The following is a 19,613-nucleotide window of genomic DNA, read 5'->3' on the forward strand; positions in this document are numbered from 1 at the left end:
TATAACATGAGAGAATTGAGATTATGTGTGTGCAATGACATTTGCAAGGCTGATAAGGAACATGCATTTGTGAATTACAGTAAGTTTTTTTTCCCCTTAGCAAAATGATTTTTTATATTTTATTTCAGGTTCCAAAAGACAAACCTGGAACCTGTAAGCCATGGGCTGTTGATATAGATTAGTACTGCTTTCCTAAGGATCAAACTAACAGATGACTCCTTCAGCCACTTGCTGACTGCAAGCATTCCTGCAAGAAAAAATGAGAACTGTAATACTTACACACACACATATATATATACCACACCATCTTTGCAGAGCACGATATAAGCACCAGTTCTCTTGTCCTGCCAAGTAAAAGACCTGTCATTTATGTGTTTCATGCTACACTGGAATAATTCTGGAGTTACCTCATGAACTTCAAAGAACTTACATGCAATTTTGAACATATCTGCAATGAAGAGCAGATCAAAAATAGTACCATTTTGTCACTTCTACATCCAGTTTGAGAGTCACAACTGTTATTATCTATTTTTTTCTGTTCTTCCAGCATATGAAAATCCCAAAGATCAGAACTAGAAACTGTACAAATTAGTGATGGGCAATGTATCAATATTTCAGTAGAACAGCTTCTAAAAGTACATAATGCCAAGTATTTCTAGGCACTGATACATTAATACCACCCCAGTAACACACCAGTTTATCTCTGCTTCCTGGCAGCCCACTTCACATCATCAGATCTCTTTGAATCACTGTCAATTCTGGCCTTTCTCACAACTGGAATATAATCACTGCTATTCACCACCTTGTCATCACCACTCCTCCTCTGCTTTACCCACAGTTTTGCCCCTTCTTTCCAGCAAAATGGTGAAGCAGGACAAAGCTGATGCATTCATCTCTAGGTGAGGAGAGGGCACAAGGTGAGGGAGGTGTACTGGCAGTAGGAAGGGTTAAACAGCAGGACAGGTTCCCAGTACCAGCTTTGTTCCCAACAGAGGTGAGGTTGCCCATAGCAACCATCAGCAGGTGTGCAGAGCAGATGTGCAGCAGGTGACCAAGAGGGAAAGGTGGAGGGGAGGGCCGAGAGGGGAACCATGACAATAGCAGTTCATCATAGGTGTGGCAGCTCCCAGTTTAACCCAGCTGTGCCAAACAACTGGCACTCTGACAGACATGGTTTTGGAAAGGAGGTTTTAAAGTGATCCAGTGGCAGCTGTATGAATCTTGATGGAGCATTTCCCCAGGAGGAGAAGAGATTGAAAAACAAATGCAAAGGTATTTGAGAGGGAGAAAAGGAAATGGCTGAGCTGAGCCAGCATAGGTATACATACAAATCAATACCTAACTTTGATAGTTGATAGTTCAAAGCAACAAAATTAACAGTAAGAACACATTTAACATCACTCTGTACCCAAAACACTAGCATAAGAAATAACTCTGGAGATCCTCAACTGGTATTGCATTAGTTCAGATCCTGTGCTTAGTTACAAATTTATTTTCATTTATTTCAATGATGACAGTGCAGGCTTAAATTAGCATAGTAGAGAAGAGAGTGTGACCTACACAGATGCTCAAATAAGTCACATTTAATCTAAATCTGTAGATACAAAAATATCTTAGTCCTTTACATCGGTAAAGTTTTCCTGTTCATTTCTCTTGTTAAAGTGTGAGAAACTACAGCTAACGGGAAAAGCTCAACTGCTAATAGGCTTTGCAGTTTTGTCATATCAAGGACTTCAGGGAGCTGACAATAGGAACTATTATTTCTTTGTGTTTCCTTTCCTTAAAATGTGGTAATTTCTGATTTTTCTTCTTGGCTTTTTAATTAATTGTGATTTAGACAAATGCTCTCATTTTAGAATGAGCACCAAAGTAATCAGTGCCTTGGGTTTAGAATTAATGGGCAAATATTTGCAAATGTTAAGGTGAAAATGCTTCCTCTAAATGTGGTATTTTTGAAGTTAGTACTTTGGGGATTTCATTGCGCTGTTAACTGGAATCTGCAAAAACGTTTCTTGAATAAAACTTGTAAGGCATTGTCCTGCTCTTTTGTGACACTGGAATCTATTGCCAGTAGTGTTTCAAGGAAGAAACAGTAACAAAAATGGTATGAGATGAAATCTGGCTCCTACTGACAATAACAAGGATCGCGTTTTCCACTCCTGCAGCCTAGTGATTTGTTCCATTCATACACCTGATAACTGGTCATTTCAAGACCTTTAGTCACGGGAACATTATACTTAAACCTCATGGAAATTTGCAGCTGCGTAAGGTCTAGAAGGAAGCTTGTGTTGTCTAGATTCGTTTGGTGGTTTGGCCTTTTGGGGAGCAAAAAATAGAGCTGCAATTGCGTCTCCTGTTCTACAGCATTCTCCATGTTGTTCTCCAGTTCTGTGCTGCTGTGTGAGTTCGGCAGCCTATCTTTTTTACACAGTACTTAAAGGGCCTCCACTAACACAGTGGGTGTGTTTATGCTGTCTGCTAACAGACAGACTACCCTACTTAACCTGAAGGGCTGATGAGACCTGTTGTGGTGATTGCTAGCAGAAGAAGCGGCGTTTTAACAGCAGTAGAGAAGGCCTGCACTTCCGCAGCTCAGGGACTTTGTTGCGTGACAGATGCATACAGCTTGTAACTGACAGTCCTGTCTGCACAGGCTGCAGTACGTCAAGTGCTTATATGGTGATGTTACCACCAGGATCTGAAAGAAGAAATTATTACAACTGCAAGAGCAAATCTAGGGTCAAGTACCACACAGCTATGGTATTAAAGTTCGATGCACCGCAGGTCCTGGTGCTGCCCCCGGCGCTTCTTGTCTGCTGCGCTCCGTGGGCCACAGACCAGGCGAGGCGGGACGGGTCCCTGCGGTGCTGAGCGGGCTCCACCGCAGGGCCGGGGTGCGCGTGGGGCACCAGGCGCTGAGTCCCGGGCGCGATCACCCCCGGGTAGGGCTCGACGGGGCAGGGAGCCCCAGGCACCAGCAAGTCGGCAACACACGCGGCCCCGAGAGAGCCCGCCCCGTTTGCCGCCCCTTCCCTCCATCCTCTCGGGCGGGGCGGGGCGGAGGGTGGCCCTCCCTTCTTCCTCTGGCGTCGGTTCCGCTCGTAGAGCTCTCGCTGCTGCCGCTCCTCGCTGCCGTTCCTGCCCGTCTCCGCTCCGGGCCACTCGGGCGTTTTCTCTCTGCCTTAAAGTCGGTGAGGAGACGGGCGCGGGCGGGAGGCGGCCGGCTGTGACAGCCCGGCCCGTAAGGGCCGCACCGCGCTGCGCCGCGGCGGAGGCGGGGGAGGGCGGGGGTGTACCCCTTCTTCCTCCCGCGCACGGGCACCGGGAGCGCGGCAGCGTTGGCGGCAGCTGCGGCACCGCCAGCTCGGGCCGTGCGGCCTGGCCGAGGGGCGAGAGGGCCGGGCACGGGCACTGGCACCGTGCGGGCCCCGGCTCCGCCCTGCGGCCGCCTCCGCCCGGGGAGCCCGGTGCGTGCCGGGAGCCGGGCGGGGGCCGGCGCCGCCCGCAGCCGCCCAGCGCCGCGGGAGCGGGAGGGAGGAGCGGCGCGGCGGGGGCGAGCGGGCAGCGCGGCCCCTGCCCGCGGCGTCCTCACGGGTGTCTCTGCTTCCTTGCAGGGTGTCTTTTATGAATAATCAAAAGCCGCAGAAGCCGACACTATCGGGCCAGCGTTTTAAAACCAGAAAAAGAGGTGAGTTACCGTGCCGTGCCCGCTGCCAAGACCGGCTGCTGGCGCTGTGCGTACGGTAAAACGTCGGTTTCTGTCAGTAAACAAACCAGTGCCTTCATGCGCTCACCATAAACCTTTTACATGAAGCCCCACTAAGTGCAGAATCTTGAGGCTGACCCTGGGTGCTTCAATGTTCTCTGCACTAATAGATAATGTTTGGCACTCAGACTTGTCATTGAATTTACTGTGATAACCTTGGCCTAAAAGATGGTCATTCTAGAACCGTCCTGAGTATGTTTAGCCTGCAGGCAGAAGGATCCAGTACCCCAGAATTACAGGGAGCTCCAGCGTTGTTGCAGGTTAATATGCACATCTAAGGAGCATCTAACAGAGTAAAAATTTCAGTCTTAGCCCCTGGATAAAAGTTACATTGTCCTCTTCTAAATTTTAAAAACTTGACAGAAAAACCCCACCAAAAACTCCTACATACCCACCCACACACACATCTCCTAGTCAACATCCAAAAAACCCCCAACGCATGGGATATGCAAAGGCCTGTCTCTACATGCACAGTTACTTCCATAAGAAGAGTTGGTGACTAAAGAGGTGGGATGAGTAACGTAATATTTTGGTGGAGCTTTTTTCCAGCAAAGAGGAAGTAGGGACAGCTCTTAGAGTTTCTGTTCAGTACAGTTTTACGTGTATACCAGCAGTGTTCCAGCTCTAACAGGCAGCTTTAGGGATGCTGTACATGCAGAAGCACACTTTGATTTATAGAACCTGTTCGAATGTCAAAGCACCTTGAGAATCTCTTGTATGAGAGAGTTTGATGTGGGCTGTCCAGCAGGTGAAATGCCAGCAGTCATGGGTTTAGTCTCTTTTTAAGCATTTAACCGTAGTTCAGCTTTGAAGCAGCTCTTCTGAACAATGTGCTTTGTGGATCTGTCCTGGAAAATAACTGATCCAGTATTTCCAGACTTGCACCAGCTGTTACTAATGTGTTGATACTTGCATTGATGCTTGGACACCAGTATGCCATACTAAACTGCTAACAGAATTGGCTAAGCTGTTGTAGACAGCACTCAAAATAAGATCTGCAGTTGACTTCTCTTATCTTTGGAAACTTTTCATCTCATGATTTCCATAATCTAAGGACAAATTGAGATGAGGAAAATTGAAGACCTTTTGTCTTTAAGACTTTGTTAGTTACATGGGTGGATTTGTTGCATGTTGACTATGCCCCCCCTGTAGTAAAAACAAGGCAATGATCAGCAGATGTGTCTCAGGTGTGAAGAAGTGTGTGCTCTGCTTAACAACAGCAAAGGATGCTAAATAGATCTGCAGTTACAGTCCATTAACTTAGCTTGTATGTCTACATTTCCCCCTGGCACTTGAGGAAAAGTAATTGCCTCAAACTCAGTAACTCCAGGTTAAGAGGAAGGGATGGTCTTCATAGCCACAAAGCAAATTGCCAGGTGACTTGGATGTGGTAATGGTATGCAGTTTGTCAGTCAGAATATTTCATCTGAAACAGAGAGAGGCCCAACCATGGGTAATGGAGTCAGGTGTACAAAATTGTAGGGACAAGTATTAAGAATTGCCTTCCAGCATGAGCTAAATCTCTGGTTTTGGAGGGAAAGAGTGATCTAAGATGAGAATAGGGGTATAAGAATCAAACTGAGAAGTCAGGTAAGCTTTATTAGAGCCCAGTAATGATCATCACAAAGAACTCTTCATGGAAATCTTCTTTCAACACTTTTGCTTTACAGATGAAAAAGAGAGGTTTGACCCTACTCAGTTCCAGGACTGTATTATTCAAGGTTTAACTGAAACTGGCACTGACTTGGAGGCAGTAGCAAAGTTTCTTGATGCTTCTGGTGCAAAACTTGATTATCGCCGCTATGCAGAAACACTTTTTGACATCCTGGTGGCTGGTGGAATGCTGGGTGAGTCCCTTTGGTGTGTCTGCTGTCAGCTTCATTCACTTCATTCTGCGAAAGTGTTTTCTTTCAGTGTAAAAACTCTGCTAAAGAGCCCATTGAGAGTGTAGAGCAGGGTTTAAGTTAATCTGTGGTAAACTACATGACCATCTTGGTGATTGAGCAGTTACTGTAGAAATACTCTGTATAACCTGCCTCAGTTTTACTTGAGTCTGTTTGTATTCCTCAAAGTGTAGATTGTAGAAACACTGCTTAGAAGAAAGTACTTTGGATTTTTGGGTGTGGAGGTTGTGGTTGGTTTTGTTTGTTTGGCTAGTTTTTGTTGGTTGGGTTTTTGGTTTTTTTTACCAGGAGTAGATCTTGACTCTGGTCAAGTTCACTTGTAATGATGAGAGATGGATGAATGCTTGTTTCAGGTGTGTGGTCTGTGTTAACAAGAACAGTAGTTGCCCGGAAAGATTCTGACATGATCCTGTGCTTTGTGCATCCTGCCTTGTTATTTTGGAAAGGAAACTTTTTTACAGAAGAATCTGAAGCGCTCAATCTTGGACATGCTATTGCAAATGATTTGTTGTTGACAATAGTGAGGTCATGGGCTCTAGCAGACATCAGGGAGTGAGAAATGAGAGGGTGGTCAAGTCAGCAAAAACCACGGGGACTGAGGAAGTGAAATGTGATGACAGAAAGTGTTGTGAACTCATGTACACAATGAGGAACAGATGCTCACCAGCCAGGTAAGCACATATTGTAATTCTTAGAATATGTGGGTTTACATTCAAGAGTCTGAACCAGTGCATAGTGTGTTAGGAAGTGTTCCTTCTAGGAATGAGGCTGATGGGGAAGAGAAAAAGGCATTGCTGCATTAATGGTGATAAGGGGTGCTTTACTCAACTCCCTCCCTGTAACAGGTAGCTAAGAAGACCAGCTTTGATTTTCAGTCAGATGAGGCCAGAATAAAAACTGACATCCTGTTGCCTTACCAGCTTTTAATATTATTGCCATAAATACTAATCTCTGGTTTTAAAGTCATGTTTCTGACTAATACATAACAAAAGGATCTCCATTGTATGAGGATGGCATAGAAATCAATGAGGTGTTCTGGCACTGAAGCTGGTGACCTGAATGCACCTTCATTAGTGAAGCAGCCTAATTACTAAAGTTTCAAGCTCCTCTCTGGGGCACTGAATTTTGAATGTATGTCTCTACATGTTTCAGTCTACTGTTGTGACTCTGTCACAAAAAAGGCGTGAAGCAGCACTATTGCAGCAGACACTAAAAAGACACTTGCTGGAATTAAGCAGCTTCAGTGGCTTCCTTTAAGGGAAGAGGAGCTCATATGGCCACGTTAACTTACTCATATGTAAACAAGATGTTGCCAATCCCCTTAGCAGTAGGGTGCCAGAATATTTAAATGTTCAAATCTAAGCTCCTGATTTTAAAGTTCTGGTGCAGCAGTGGAACAGATGGAAATGTAGGGGTGTCTTCAGTGATCAGGTCATTCAGTTCATCATGAAAGGACAACATGTTGTTTGCTATGGGTGTTGGAGTTCTGCTGTGGAGACTGTTCAGTGCTTTCACTGGGAGTAACACTACTAATGCTGAAATCCTCTTCCAGCCCCAGGTGGGACCCTGGCAGACGACATGACACGCACAAACGTCTGTGTGTTTGCAGCACAGGAAGACCTAGAAACCATGCAAGCATTTGCTCAGGTTAGTTCTGAAATGAGGACAATTTAACTTAAAGCTGTTTAATGGCCAAAAATTAAATGTTTGTGTAGTTTTAAATATAGGTAAAAAATAATGCACGGCTTTAAGAAGCAAACTGGAAGTGGTAGAGTAGAGGTGTTCCAAGCTGTGCTGTAAAGAGTTCAGACCTACTTCACTGAACTTAGTTTTTTAAAAGTCTAATCAGATGATAGTTCAGAGCAAAAGATAACGTACTCTATGTCTTTTTAGGTTTTTAACAAATTAATCAGGCGTTACAAGTACCTGGAGAAAGGCTTTGAAGATGAAGTCAAAAAGGTATGGAGTGGGTTTTTATCAGCAGATGAGTAAACCTTCACCTTCTTCTAATTAATCACTTTGTAGAAGGGTTACATCATAAAACAGATTATTAAAATACAACCCTTGTAAGTTGTTAATAGAAGAATGGCTGGCTTGCATGACTACTAGTGATTAGTGCTTCTGCTAGTTGAATAGCTTGATGAAACAAAATCGTTTAACATAGAGGTACTGGCCAAAGTTTAGTGAGAGATGGTAGTTTTATGCAGCTCTTCTTACTTGTCCTGCAGTTGCTGCTGTTCCTGAAAGGGTTCTCAGAATCTGAGCGGAACAAACTGGCCATGCTGACGGGTATTCTGCTTGCCAACGGGACACTCAATGCATCAATTCTCAACAGTCTCTACAATGAGAACTTGGTTAAAGAAGGTGAGTGTCTCCCAACTCCTCCCTTAGGAAGGGGAGATAGAACCATGACAAGTAGGTGGAAATTGTGATGACAATACACCCTTGCAGCTCACAAGCTTCCTCTGGTGATAGATTGATTACAGGATTAGTAAAGGTAAATGTGATGCCCCACAACCTGGAAGATCTTGTTAAGACTTAAGAAAATTAGTTTCTTGAGAAAGCTTGTGTGTAGGACTTCCTGCATGACACTGGGGGCTGCTGTGTTGGGGGCTCACTAGTGTTCCCAGCAAGACACTACTGTATTTTGGAGAGGGATCTTTCAGCATGCAAAAGGTGTGTCATGTCTTTAGGTTGCTTCCTAAATTGCAGCAAGAAGAGTTGAGTTTAGTACAGGGAAGAGTTGGTGCTGATGAGTGGTAGGAAAAGTCCAGCATGCTGGAGGCCACAGTGTCCTTGGGCAGAGAGAGGTACTGCAGACTGTGCTGGGGTTCATTGGAAGCACAGCTGCTGCTCTGAACACAGTCTGACAAACAAGGTACCCTGCACTCAGGCCTTATGATTCCCTGTGTTCTGAATTTCACTAGTAATAGACCTATTCCTATTGCACAGGTGTTTCTGCAGCTTTTGCAGTCAAGCTGTTCAAATCATGGATAAATGAGAAAGACATCAATGCAGTGGCTGTCAGTCTTCGCAAAGTAAACATGGACAACAGGCTCATGGTGAGTACCACTGGAACTACTCTGCTGCTACATAAGCCAGTTTAGTGAACAGCATTTGCCAGCAAAGTACTCAACACACATTTCTTTTACAAAAGAGTTGTAAACTTCATTTTCAGGAGCTCTTCCCAGCCAACAAACAAAGTGTTGAACACTTCTCCAAGTACTTCACTGAAGCAGGACTAAAAGAACTTTCTGAGTATGTTCGGAACCAGCAATCCATAGGAGCTCGGAAGGAGCTGCAGAAAGAACTGCAGGAGCAGATGTCACGGGGAGATCCATTCAAGGATGTAAGTGTTTGTAGACAAGGTGGAGGTGCTTTCTGTCTTTCTGTGCCTCTCTTTCGTACTGAACTTAGCTCTCACCAGGAATTAAAATGAGGACTGGGAGGGTGGTTGGTATGAGCTTTGTGGTCTGTGTCGGTTTGGCCAAATTTAGAAATATATCCACCAAGAGAAGGCAGGCTATAACCACCCCTCCCCCACCAGCTTCAGGAAAAAATACATTTTCTTCGAAGGAAATGTGAAGGAGATAAAAGGTATTTAACAAACACACGGGAAAAGGATAATAATGCTAAATAATAAAATCTCTCGCTGTGGAGAAAAAACCTGGGAAAAAGTGTTCAAGTCCTCCCTTTGGTCTCCTTGGAGCTGGGGCTTGGCCCAGGGCCAGGCCCTCTGTGCTCGGTGGAAAGTCCTCCCAGCGTGTTCTGATATTGACACAGTCCAGCAGAAAAGAGAGAAAATCCAAAATTCTAGGGAAGGAAAAAAAGTTCAACTCTGTCTCTCTCCAGAGAAAAAGAAGCTGAGCAACTGGCCAAAAGCTGACCTGGGAGCAGCAAGGCGGGTGCTTCCTCAGTCCCCTGCCACAGCTGAAAAAAAAGTATCTATCTCTGTGTGACCTTGAACAAGCTGCACACTGCTTTGAAGAAGTTTTGCTTAGGGTTTCCTTCCCCCTCTCAGGCTCAGTTTAAAGGCATAGAAAGGTACAAAATTAATTCCTGGGCATAGGGCAACGATATGGGATACACATCATAAAGTAACTCCAGGACATGGTCTTTCCTTAATGTCCTGAATCCTGCTGTATGATCAGGTTGGTTGTCATTCTGAAACCTTCTGGGTTGCCTTTAAAAGAGAAGTTTTAATTTAGCTTAGTGCCATATGCGACTGTTGTGCTGACTCTTATTCTGCCTGGCAGATCATCTTGTACGTGAAGGAGGAGATGAAGAAAAACAACATCTCAGAACAGACTGTGGTAGCCATAATCTGGTCAAGTGTAATGAGCACAGTGGAGTGGAACAAAAAGGAGGAGCTGGTAGCAGAGCAAGCCATTAAGCATTTGAAGGTATTGTAACTTCAATATGGACTTCTGCACCCCTTGGGTAGGGCTTGATTTTCCTTCTGTCTGCAGCTCCCTTTTAAATGTTAAAGGCTACAACCCTGCTGGTGTAGAGACAGCATGAGATGGGGAATTTGCCCCCTTGTGAGGGGTATTGCAGGCCAAGGGCCTGAGGGAGAGGCAGTGACTGCTGCAGAGCTGCTTGGGGTGGGGCGGTGGTTGCAAATTTCTAAGCAGTGGCTGATGGAAACTGCAAAACCAGCTTTAGTCAGGTGCTAAATGTGAAGTGCTCTGTGTGTGCCAATTTATTGTTTTTGTTACAGCAATACAGCCCTCTACTTGCTGCCTTCACCACCCAAGGTCAGTCAGAGCTGACTCTTCTGTTGAAGATTCAGGAGTATTGTTATGACAACATTCACTTCATGAAGGCCTTCCAGAAAATAGTGGTGCTCTTCTACAAAGGTAGCTTCTGTGGGGTTGTACTTTCAGGGCTTTCGAGTTTTTGGAGGGGTTGGTGTTCGTTGGTTGGTTGGGTTTTTTAAAGCTTCTGAAACAGAATGCTTCGGTTCTGATAAATTCTTCAGGGAAGATCAGTGCTACAACATTGCACTTCATGAGCTGAAGAATATTCTATCTTCTGTTTGTAAAAATGCAAAGGTGCATGTGGCTGGTCCTTGGCACATGGGGAAGTGCAAAACAAAGTTGCTGCCTGTCTACAGTAGATTGGCTTAAGAGTTGTAGAACAAAGATAAATTTATATTTTAAGTTCCCTGATAGTCTATTCTTCTTAGTTCTCTTAACATTGACTATGAGTAGCTGGAGATTGAGGCCACCAATGTGTTCTGGGCTGCTCTAGGCTCTTTTTAAATGTCTGATAAAAGGTGTCAGTGAAAACACAACTGTGCACCTGTGGAAACTTGTTAAACTGAAGATTATATTGTACTTGCAAAATTTAAAAAACACCTAAGCACTTCTTGTCATGTACTTCAGACTTTAAAAGCATTTGCATCTGTTCTTAGCTGTTAACTGAACCTTTGCTTAGGGTGTACCATCTCAAATAACTCTGAAATACTCCAGACTGTTAGTGGGAGTGAGAGTGCAGATCCTAGATACGGCGCTGAGGAAACTCCCAGCATGAGGACCCATCCAAAATGCCTGGTTCTCAGAATTTCAAAACTGAAGGCACTCCTAGTGCAGGTGTGTCCAGCTGTACCCAGAGAAGGAGTATGTGATGCTGCTTCTAGGGGAGGAAGCAAAGGCTGCCAGTCAGGTTCTCAGCAGTTTGCTGTGTTAATATTGCTCTTGCTTATCTTTACAGCTGAAGTTCTGAGTGAAGAACCCATCCTCAAGTGGTATAAAGATGCACACCTTGCAAAAGGAAAGAGTGTTTTTCTGGAGCAGATGAAGAAGTTTGTGGAATGGCTCAAGAATGCTGAAGAAGGTAAGCAGCAGCTTAGCTCTGAAGTGGAGCTTGTGCATTCTGGGAACCCTAATGCAATAATGTTGTGTTTTGGAGTGGGGGGATGTTAACTGTCCCCCCTGAGACTGGTGTGCCCGCTCCCCTGGGTGCCAGTGAAATCCATGTGGAGCCAGTAGCAGCTGTTGTGTGGGATGCAGGGCAGCAGCTGAGCTCGGGGCTGGGGGCTGAGCCCTGGGCAGGCTGCTGACGAGGTCTCTCTGTTGCAGAGTCGGAGTCTGAAGCTGAAGAGGGTGACTGACCTGTGAAACTCTGGCCTCAGTAAAGCAAACAGGAGCTGTAGATAAGTGTCATGTCTCATGTGTCTTTCTGATTCTTACATCCTACCTCCCTGTATCAAGCATGATATAAGGGCTCTCATGTCAATTTATTTTAACTGTTTTCTATAGTTACTGAAATACTGGATTTAGTTTTTAAAACCATGTTCAAGTAGTTTACAGGAGCTGTTAGATTTGACTCTTAACCTGCATTTGTCCTTTCAGTTACCTTCTACCTCCTGTATTTTCTACTGTAATAATGTAATTTAAGGCCTTCCACAGTGAAATCCACTTCATCTGTTGGGATTTCTGTCTGTATTGGAGTAGATGTGATATGGTGAATGAGACTTAGGGCAGTTCTGCTTGCAAATTAAACTGTAAAAAAGCCTCCCAAGTGAAGAGGCCATCGCTTGTGTGGCACTGCAGTCTGTACCACCAACTAGCCCCCATCATAGGTGGCTGTCCATGTCCCCAAGTACTTTGTCATCCCTTTACCAGTCTTCCAGCATAAAGCAATCCTCTATTCCAACTCCTGGGGAAGGTGGGTTTGCCCCACTGCTGGAAAGAAGCTGTTGTGGTGGCAGCAATTGGTACTGTGGTGAGACATGAAGAGTGACATCTCTGAGCCTGCTGGCTGTCACAGCTGGTGGCCCATGTTCCTGAGGGGCTGTCAGGTGGCCTTGCATCTCTGGGGGTGCCTTCCTTTCCCCTTTTCCTCATGGAAGTACAAGCAGTGCTGTTCCACATAGAGCTGCCCACCAGTTTTCTCAGGCCAGGTGCTGCTCCTGGCAGGGCTGGGGCAGGGAAGCAGCTGCTTTGTGCTGCTCTGTAAATGCACAGCTGCTGCAACCTAAGGCAGCCAAAACTCTACCCCTCCCCCTTGAAGTTTAGAGATTCTTTTATGCTGGCAGCTCACATGCTAAACCAAACAGCTTATCTGCTCCCTGAAACTTTAATTCCTAATGGAAATTCTCAGGACAGTTCAATTCAGAAAGATTGGGAAAGTCTATACTGTTGCAAGCTAACAGCATTAACTGAAATACTGGTAACCAGAGTACACCGACTAAAATAAATGAAAAAATTGGTCATCACAATGCAATCTGTTCAATACTACAGTGATCTTCCTTACTTTGTAACTTTTTTTTTTTAAAGCAAATAAAGGCCATCCTTACACTTAATGCCAAGGGCTGTCTCTGCTCCTTATCTGAAAAGAAAGTGACACTATAGGGTACAAAGCAGTGCACAGTCTTTTGCCTAACTCAACGACTGTTGAATAACATGTAATTAAAATAATTTCTTGCTGTTAGGGTGCTCTCTTCCACATTTAAAGTGCTCATGTCCCATGACTTTGAAAACCAGGTTCATCTGTATAATAAAGAAGTTTTATGTCAACATTTGGTAAATATCCAAGAAGTCATACTAAAACATAAGGCACTTACAACACAACCAAATCAGAAGTCAATGGTGTTTAAGTTCCTTTGGTCCCTGTGACTCAGCCTGCTTAGCTGCAGGAGCCTGTGCCCTCTTTCTGCCTTTCAATGGAGAGAAGAAAGGAAAGCTCTACACCATAAGAGCAGTGCTTGTTTGGGACATACTCCAGCATCTTCTGAACCAGGTCAAAGAGGTTCTTGTGGTCAGAATCCTGGCATGTCATGAATTCTTCCATGAAAATAAAAAAATGTTTGGTTGTTTATCTTAAATTACACTTAAAGTTTCTGTCCTCAAAGGCATTTTCCCTGTCACATCTTACCTTCAGTGGCTTATAGGGGGTTGATAAGTATCTGCCACCAGGATTTTATTCATCCCAATTGAGCTGTCCACAACAGAAAAATTTTCATTTCCTTAGCCAAACAGACTGTATGTGCTAATCAGACATTCTGTTTTGTCCCTGCAGTAGAAGTTTACCAACATGTGTGTTCGTAGCTTGGGATCTGATCTGGGAATATTCCACAAGAGTGGCCAGCTTGTCAAACACAGCAAAGGGATGACTGGCTCTTAAACCTAATCTGAAAATATTTAAATTACACTATAGCAGTCCAGGTACATAAAAATATAATTACCTGCTTTTTTAAATCATGTGATATGGCAAAGACCCCCAGGGTCATTGCCATGGCTCTGAAGGGAAACCTAGAGAGACATTTTTGTTCATTGTTAGAGGAAGTTATTGAGAACTATTTTTCACCATAACCTGCAACCAGTAATCGGTTTCAGATTAAGGAAAAAAGAGCTGTAGTACTCTGTTTCCTGAAGTTAGTGTGTACTAAGTTTTATCCCTTGAGGATTTTTCCCCTTGATGCTACTTTTTTTTTTTTTACTTTGTTGATGAATCTCAAGTTTCAGCAATACTGTCAAGATTACAAAGTTGAGGTATTTGAATTTGCTGATGGTGACAGATGAAGCTACATCTGTTACTAGCATGGCTTGTAAATTACAAATGTTAAGAGGGTGATCCTTCACACCAAGCTGCTGCCAAAATGTTGACTGAAGGCAATGTGTAGAAGTGTTGTGCTCGTACCCTTCCCTTGTGCCTATATCTCTCTTCAATTTGGCAATGGAGAAAGGCAGCTGAAGTTCTTGCATGAATCACTCCCCTTAGTCCCTGCTTCTCCAGCATTTTCACTCACCTGAGGAGTATTACAGACACTGCATCATTGTAAGGTTCACAGCAACTTACAGGAAGTAGTGCTGCTCCAAGGCAGTATTCCATGAGAATACACTGTATGCTCCAAACATCTCATGGTTGTGACTATCCCAGTGTTGTGAAAGGATTCAGAAGGTTCTTGATACCAGACCCCAAAACAGTCCAAGAGCTCAAGGAAGAGAGCATTGCACTGCTGCAGCGCAGCTCAACAGCGTGTGAAACCCCTCAAGTGAGAGGTCAGCCTAACAGGCTGCTACTGGCCATGGGTAACTGCAGGAGCTCTGTACTGGCCTGTGGGCTCCTGAGTGTCTAATACTCATCATCAAATACTGCACACCCAAAGCCCACAGCTTTCATCTCTGAAGGCAAAGGTGCTGAGCCCCAGGAGCTCAAAAACAATGCAAACATGTCCATGGTACTCAAACCACTCTAACATCTGGACACAAAGTCAGAAACATGACATGATTTGCAACAGTTGCATTAATGCTGAGACATACATCCCATACTACAGAAGGTGACATCACAGAAATCCTAAAGCCAAAACAAAGTACAGGTGACTTTGTGTACTCACTTGCCAGGATCCAGTGCCTTTACATATTCCAGTAGTAGGACTTCCTAAGCTGCTTTGGAGCAGCTGCCGTAATTTTTGATTATATTTTCATAGCTACGTGTTTGCCTCTTCTGAAAAAATGGGATTGAACAGTGATTTTAGAAGAGTGATTAGACCAGCAACTACTTTTAACTAAGAATATTCAGATACACATTGTTCATAGCAATGGCAACGTTTTTAGAAAAGGTACTTTTTTAGTACATGCTGATAATATAATCAAGGTTCATCTATGCATAAAAAGACTAACATTTCTAAAATATATCAATTACGAAAACATACTTTATACCTTATTATTGTTCTTAGAAATTAAAAGCCTCATCTACCTCCCCATGGTATTTATGTATGCTATTAAAAGAGCAAAGCAAACAAAAATAGAAGCTATTCCAGACTATTCTTGTTTAAACTGTAAATACCTACTTGAAGAACTGGACAACTCTCATCAAGGCACATTTACAGGGAAAAATAAACAAGAAATATATGCAAGTTCTACAGAAAGAAAATAACAATCCCCATCCCTAAACAAAAAAAACCATAGAAGTTTTCTAAAAGCCCCCTCAGATCTTAGGTTAGAAGAACTTTCTGTATTCGGTTTGTGTGGCCAGGTTTTGGTAGCTGGGGGGGACTACAGGGTTGGCTTCTGAGAGATGCTGCCAGAAGTTTCCCCCATGTCCCACAGAGCCAATGCCAGCTGGCTCCAGGACAGAACCAGCTGTAGGACAGACCTGCCAGTGGCCAAGGCTGGCCAATCAGAGATGGTGTGAACACCTCTGTGATAAAATACTTAAGAAGCAAAAAAAGTTATGGCACAGATGTAATTGCACTCAGAGAAGAGTGAGAATATGAGGAAGAGAGGAACAGCTCTGCAGACACCAAGGTCAGTAGAGAAGGAGGGGCAGGTGTTCCAGACACCAGAGCTGAGATTCCCCTGCAGCCCATGGGCAGCCCATGGTGAGGCAGCTGTGCTCCTGCAGCCCATGGAGGACCACAGGGATGCAAAGATCCACCTACAGCCCATGGAGGACCACAGGGATGCAGAGATCCACCTGCAGCCCATGCAGGACCACAGGGATGCAGAGATCCACCTGCAGCCCATGGAGGACCACAGGGATGCAAAGATCCACCTACAGCCCATGGAGGACCACAGGGATTCAGAGATCCACCTACAGCCCATGGAGGACCACAGGGATGCAGAGATCCACCTACAGCCCATGGAGGACCACAGGGATGCAGAGATCCACCTGCAGCCCATGGAGGACCACAGGGATGCAGAGATCCACCTACAGCCCATGGAGGACCACAGGGATGCAGAGATCCACCTGCAGCCCATGGAGGACACCACACGGGAGCAGGTGGATGCCTGAAAGGCTGTGATTCCAGGGGAAGCCTGCAGGCAGGGACCTGTGGAGCTGTAGAGAGGAGCCCACACTGGAGCAGTTTCCTGGTAGACTTGTGATCCTGTGGGGAACCCATGCTGGAGCAGGCTGTGCCTGAAGGACTGCACCTCATGGAACAGGACCCGTGCTGGAGAAGTTCATGGAGAACTGTATCCTGTGGGAGGGACCCCACGCTGGAGCCGGGAATGGACTCTTCTTCCTGAGCAGGGGCAGAAAAAACTTGTGATAAACTGAATGTACCTCCATTCCCTGTCTCCCTGCACCCCCTGGGAAGGAGGGAGGGATGGGAGGTGATGCCTTTAAGATTTTACTTTTCAGTATCCTGCTCTGATTTTGACGGGTAATAAATTCAGTTAATATCCCCAAGCTGAGTCTCTTGTGCCTGTGATGGTGTTGGCTGAGTGATCTCTCCCTGATCTCAATTCATGAACCATTTGTTACATTTTTTTCTCCCCAGTCCAACTGCAGAGGGCAGTGACAGAGTGGGTGTGGTTTGTTGGGCATCTGTCACCCAGCCAGGGTCAACCCACCACATCTATCTAAAAAATTAATGAAGTCTGAAAAATATTCCATGCATCTTGCACTTAGTACATCTCTGACAGATCAGATGACCCTCTGCATCATCCTCTGCATTCCTGCATCTTTTCCTTCAATGGATCTTCTGGAACAGCACCAAGATCCTGCAGCCAGTCAATAAACTCAAGTGAATTCAGGTCAGAAAAACAATTCATTCAGCAGGGAGATCCTCAGGCATTCTGATACACACCAGGCCACAAACAGTCAGCAGGAGCAATTTCAGATTCAGTCCCTGGAAATTCACAGGGCACAGAGTTTATGTTACAGGAGAAAAACATGGCAAGGAACAGATTTTCAGAGGAGATACTCAAAGTAGGAAGGAAACAAAAAATTACAATTGTTTTTCTTTTAAAAGACTGGTTCACTGAATTTTACTTTATGATTTCAGGACCCCTATTTTTTTCTTAAAGCAAAAAGGTTTAATAATTATATATAGTTTTGTTGGTTTTTTTTTTAATAGCCTTGTGTCCAAATTAAAATATGCATCTTAGGCAATCAAGATTAAGTAACTTGTATGGGTATTTGGCAAGAAGCTATTTTTTTTTAAATCATAAATAGCATATACATTTGCTTTACGCTGTCTTGGCTTGAGATCTTAACTTACAACTCCAATCTTCAGGATTTTTAACAGTGTAACAAAAATCAGAAAACCCATCCTGCTAGTGGGACAATGTCATCCATAATTCAGTTCTACAGATTTCTCATTGATATTTGAAAAAGTCAGTCTAGCATGACCCCCTTGCTATTTCAGTGATACTTAGTGAAAATCTAGTTTAAAAGCTTGTCTTCGGATTTCAGAGTAGGGGTTATTCAAATGCTTGTCATAATACAAATTTGAAGGCATAAAAGTGATGCCTGTATTTCAAGTACTCCAAGAGATGGTTATTGTTCATTAATCTGCTCAAATATAGTCAGTGAACAAATAGCAGGACCATGTTCTGTGGTATCACAAGCATATGTACAAACTACATTTTCACTAAAGGAAATGCAATCCTAGCAAAAAACTGTCAGCTACTAATAGGAGCCAAAGGAATAAACTTCTGTTATCCACAGAATTCCCCAGACCCACTCAATTACTACTGACAGATGAGAATCTACCTTCTTAAAATAAAAAAAACCCCCCAAACCTAATTTAAATTGGTCCTATCACCTGTGGAGGTTTAGGGTGACATGTATTACAAAGTGTCTTCTATTTCCTTTTGCCACCAGCTGTCGCATTAGACCAGATCCCTGGCTACTATGATGCCCAGTGTCACATCCTTCCTTGGACTTGTGACTGCAAACTTCAAAACTGTGTCTTAGACAACAGCCCCTTTCATTCACAGATTTGGTTTCTGAATCACTGCTACAAAAAACCAATCCAATAAATGTAATTAAAATCATTCCAGTGCCCCTGTGAAAGCAGCTTTTTGTTTTAAGCTGCAAGACATCTTTCTTGAAATACCTTCAACTCAAAAATTAATTCACTATCACATGACCTGATCAGAATAATTAAAATCTTAAAACATGCCTGCTGATACCAGAAGTCCAGAAGTTATTTACCTCTCAGGAGTTTCAGAAAGATGTTTGCAGCCCTTTTTTCCTGTCCACTTCAGAATGGTGTCCCATTCTTAACTTCGTTGCACCTTCTGCAAAGTGGTCTTTTTCTTTTATCCCTGTCAGGACCATTAGTTTGACTGGAATTCCCAAAGTGTAATAAAGGTATTTACTCTTTGAATTACATCCTACAGACAAACAATTTTCAAAGCCATTAATTATCAAATGTAAACTATAACGAAGATTGTATTTTTCCTCAATATTTCAATTTTTGGCTTTTTTCTCTGTTCTTTCTTCCATGTTATTTTTCAGTTCAAGAGCTTTTTTCAAATTAATTGCTTTTGATAGGGGAACTTAAACCTCTAACCTTCTCCTTAAAAAGACCTATCATGGCTTGGACACTGGACCCTACTGCAAAGCTACTCAAGGCCCCCAGTGCTGCATATTCTAGGAAGAAAGGCTTCTGTGCGCTTAACAAGGGTAAATATTGCCCAGTGGGCTTTTTCAAGACTTCAGTGACGTTTTTCCATGGGAGACAATAAAACTCGGGTTATCTCCCAGTTAGTTTGCCCCAAGAGGAAAAGCGAACTCGCTGCCCACCCGTCTTTTCTGCCCCTTTTCAACCCCAAGCCGACTGCAGCACCTCAGGCCGGAGGGCGGCGGCCGCTGCCGGCACCGGGACGCCCCGGGCGGGCGGAGCGAGAGGGACGCGGGGCTGGGCCGCGAATCCCCGCCCCGGCGAAGGGCTCCGGCTCGGCCCGAGCACGGGCTCCGGGAAAGGCTCCGGGAACGGCTCCGGGAACGGCTCCGGGAAAGGCTCCAGCCCCGCAGAGCGGCCGGGGCCATTTTCTGCCCGCCCAAGAAGGCGCAGCAGAGAACATGGCGGCCTGAGGAGGGCAGGGGTTTGTGGCGGGGAGCGGGGGGACGGACTCCGATTGCGAAATGGTCAATTCTTACCCTGGTGACGAGGCTGTTAGGCGTCTGTGTACTGCCCTGGACGTGGTTAGTGGTTCTCTGGAATCAGCTTACCTTATGTACAAGTTTGTCACTGTTCA

At 44.5% G+C, this 19,613-nt stretch overlaps 1 protein-coding gene across 1 annotated transcript; it reads left to right on the forward strand.

Moving 5' to 3' along the window:
* The first annotated feature begins 3,052 nt into the window (after nt 1-3,052).
* BZW1 (basic leucine zipper and W2 domains 1) lies at nt 3,053-12,979 on the forward strand. The gene is made up of 12 exons (XM_082284952.1): nt 3,053-3,191; nt 3,615-3,688; nt 5,437-5,613; nt 7,223-7,317; nt 7,564-7,629; nt 7,899-8,034; nt 8,623-8,732; nt 8,849-9,019; nt 9,927-10,073; nt 10,391-10,529; nt 11,386-11,508; nt 11,754-12,979. Exons 2-12 carry the CDS (start codon nt 3,625-3,627, stop codon nt 11,783-11,785), a joined length of 1,260 nt encoding a protein of 419 aa, XP_082141078.1. The 5' UTR covers nt 3,053-3,191; nt 3,615-3,624; the 3' UTR covers nt 11,786-12,979.
* The last annotated feature ends 6,634 nt before the right edge of the window (nt 12,980-19,613 follow it).

The sequence above is a fragment of the Coloeus monedula genome (genome assembly GCF_965178545.1).
Source record: "Coloeus monedula genome assembly, chromosome: 7".
In the NCBI taxonomy this organism is placed as follows: Eukaryota; Metazoa; Chordata; class Aves; order Passeriformes; family Corvidae; genus Coloeus; species Coloeus monedula.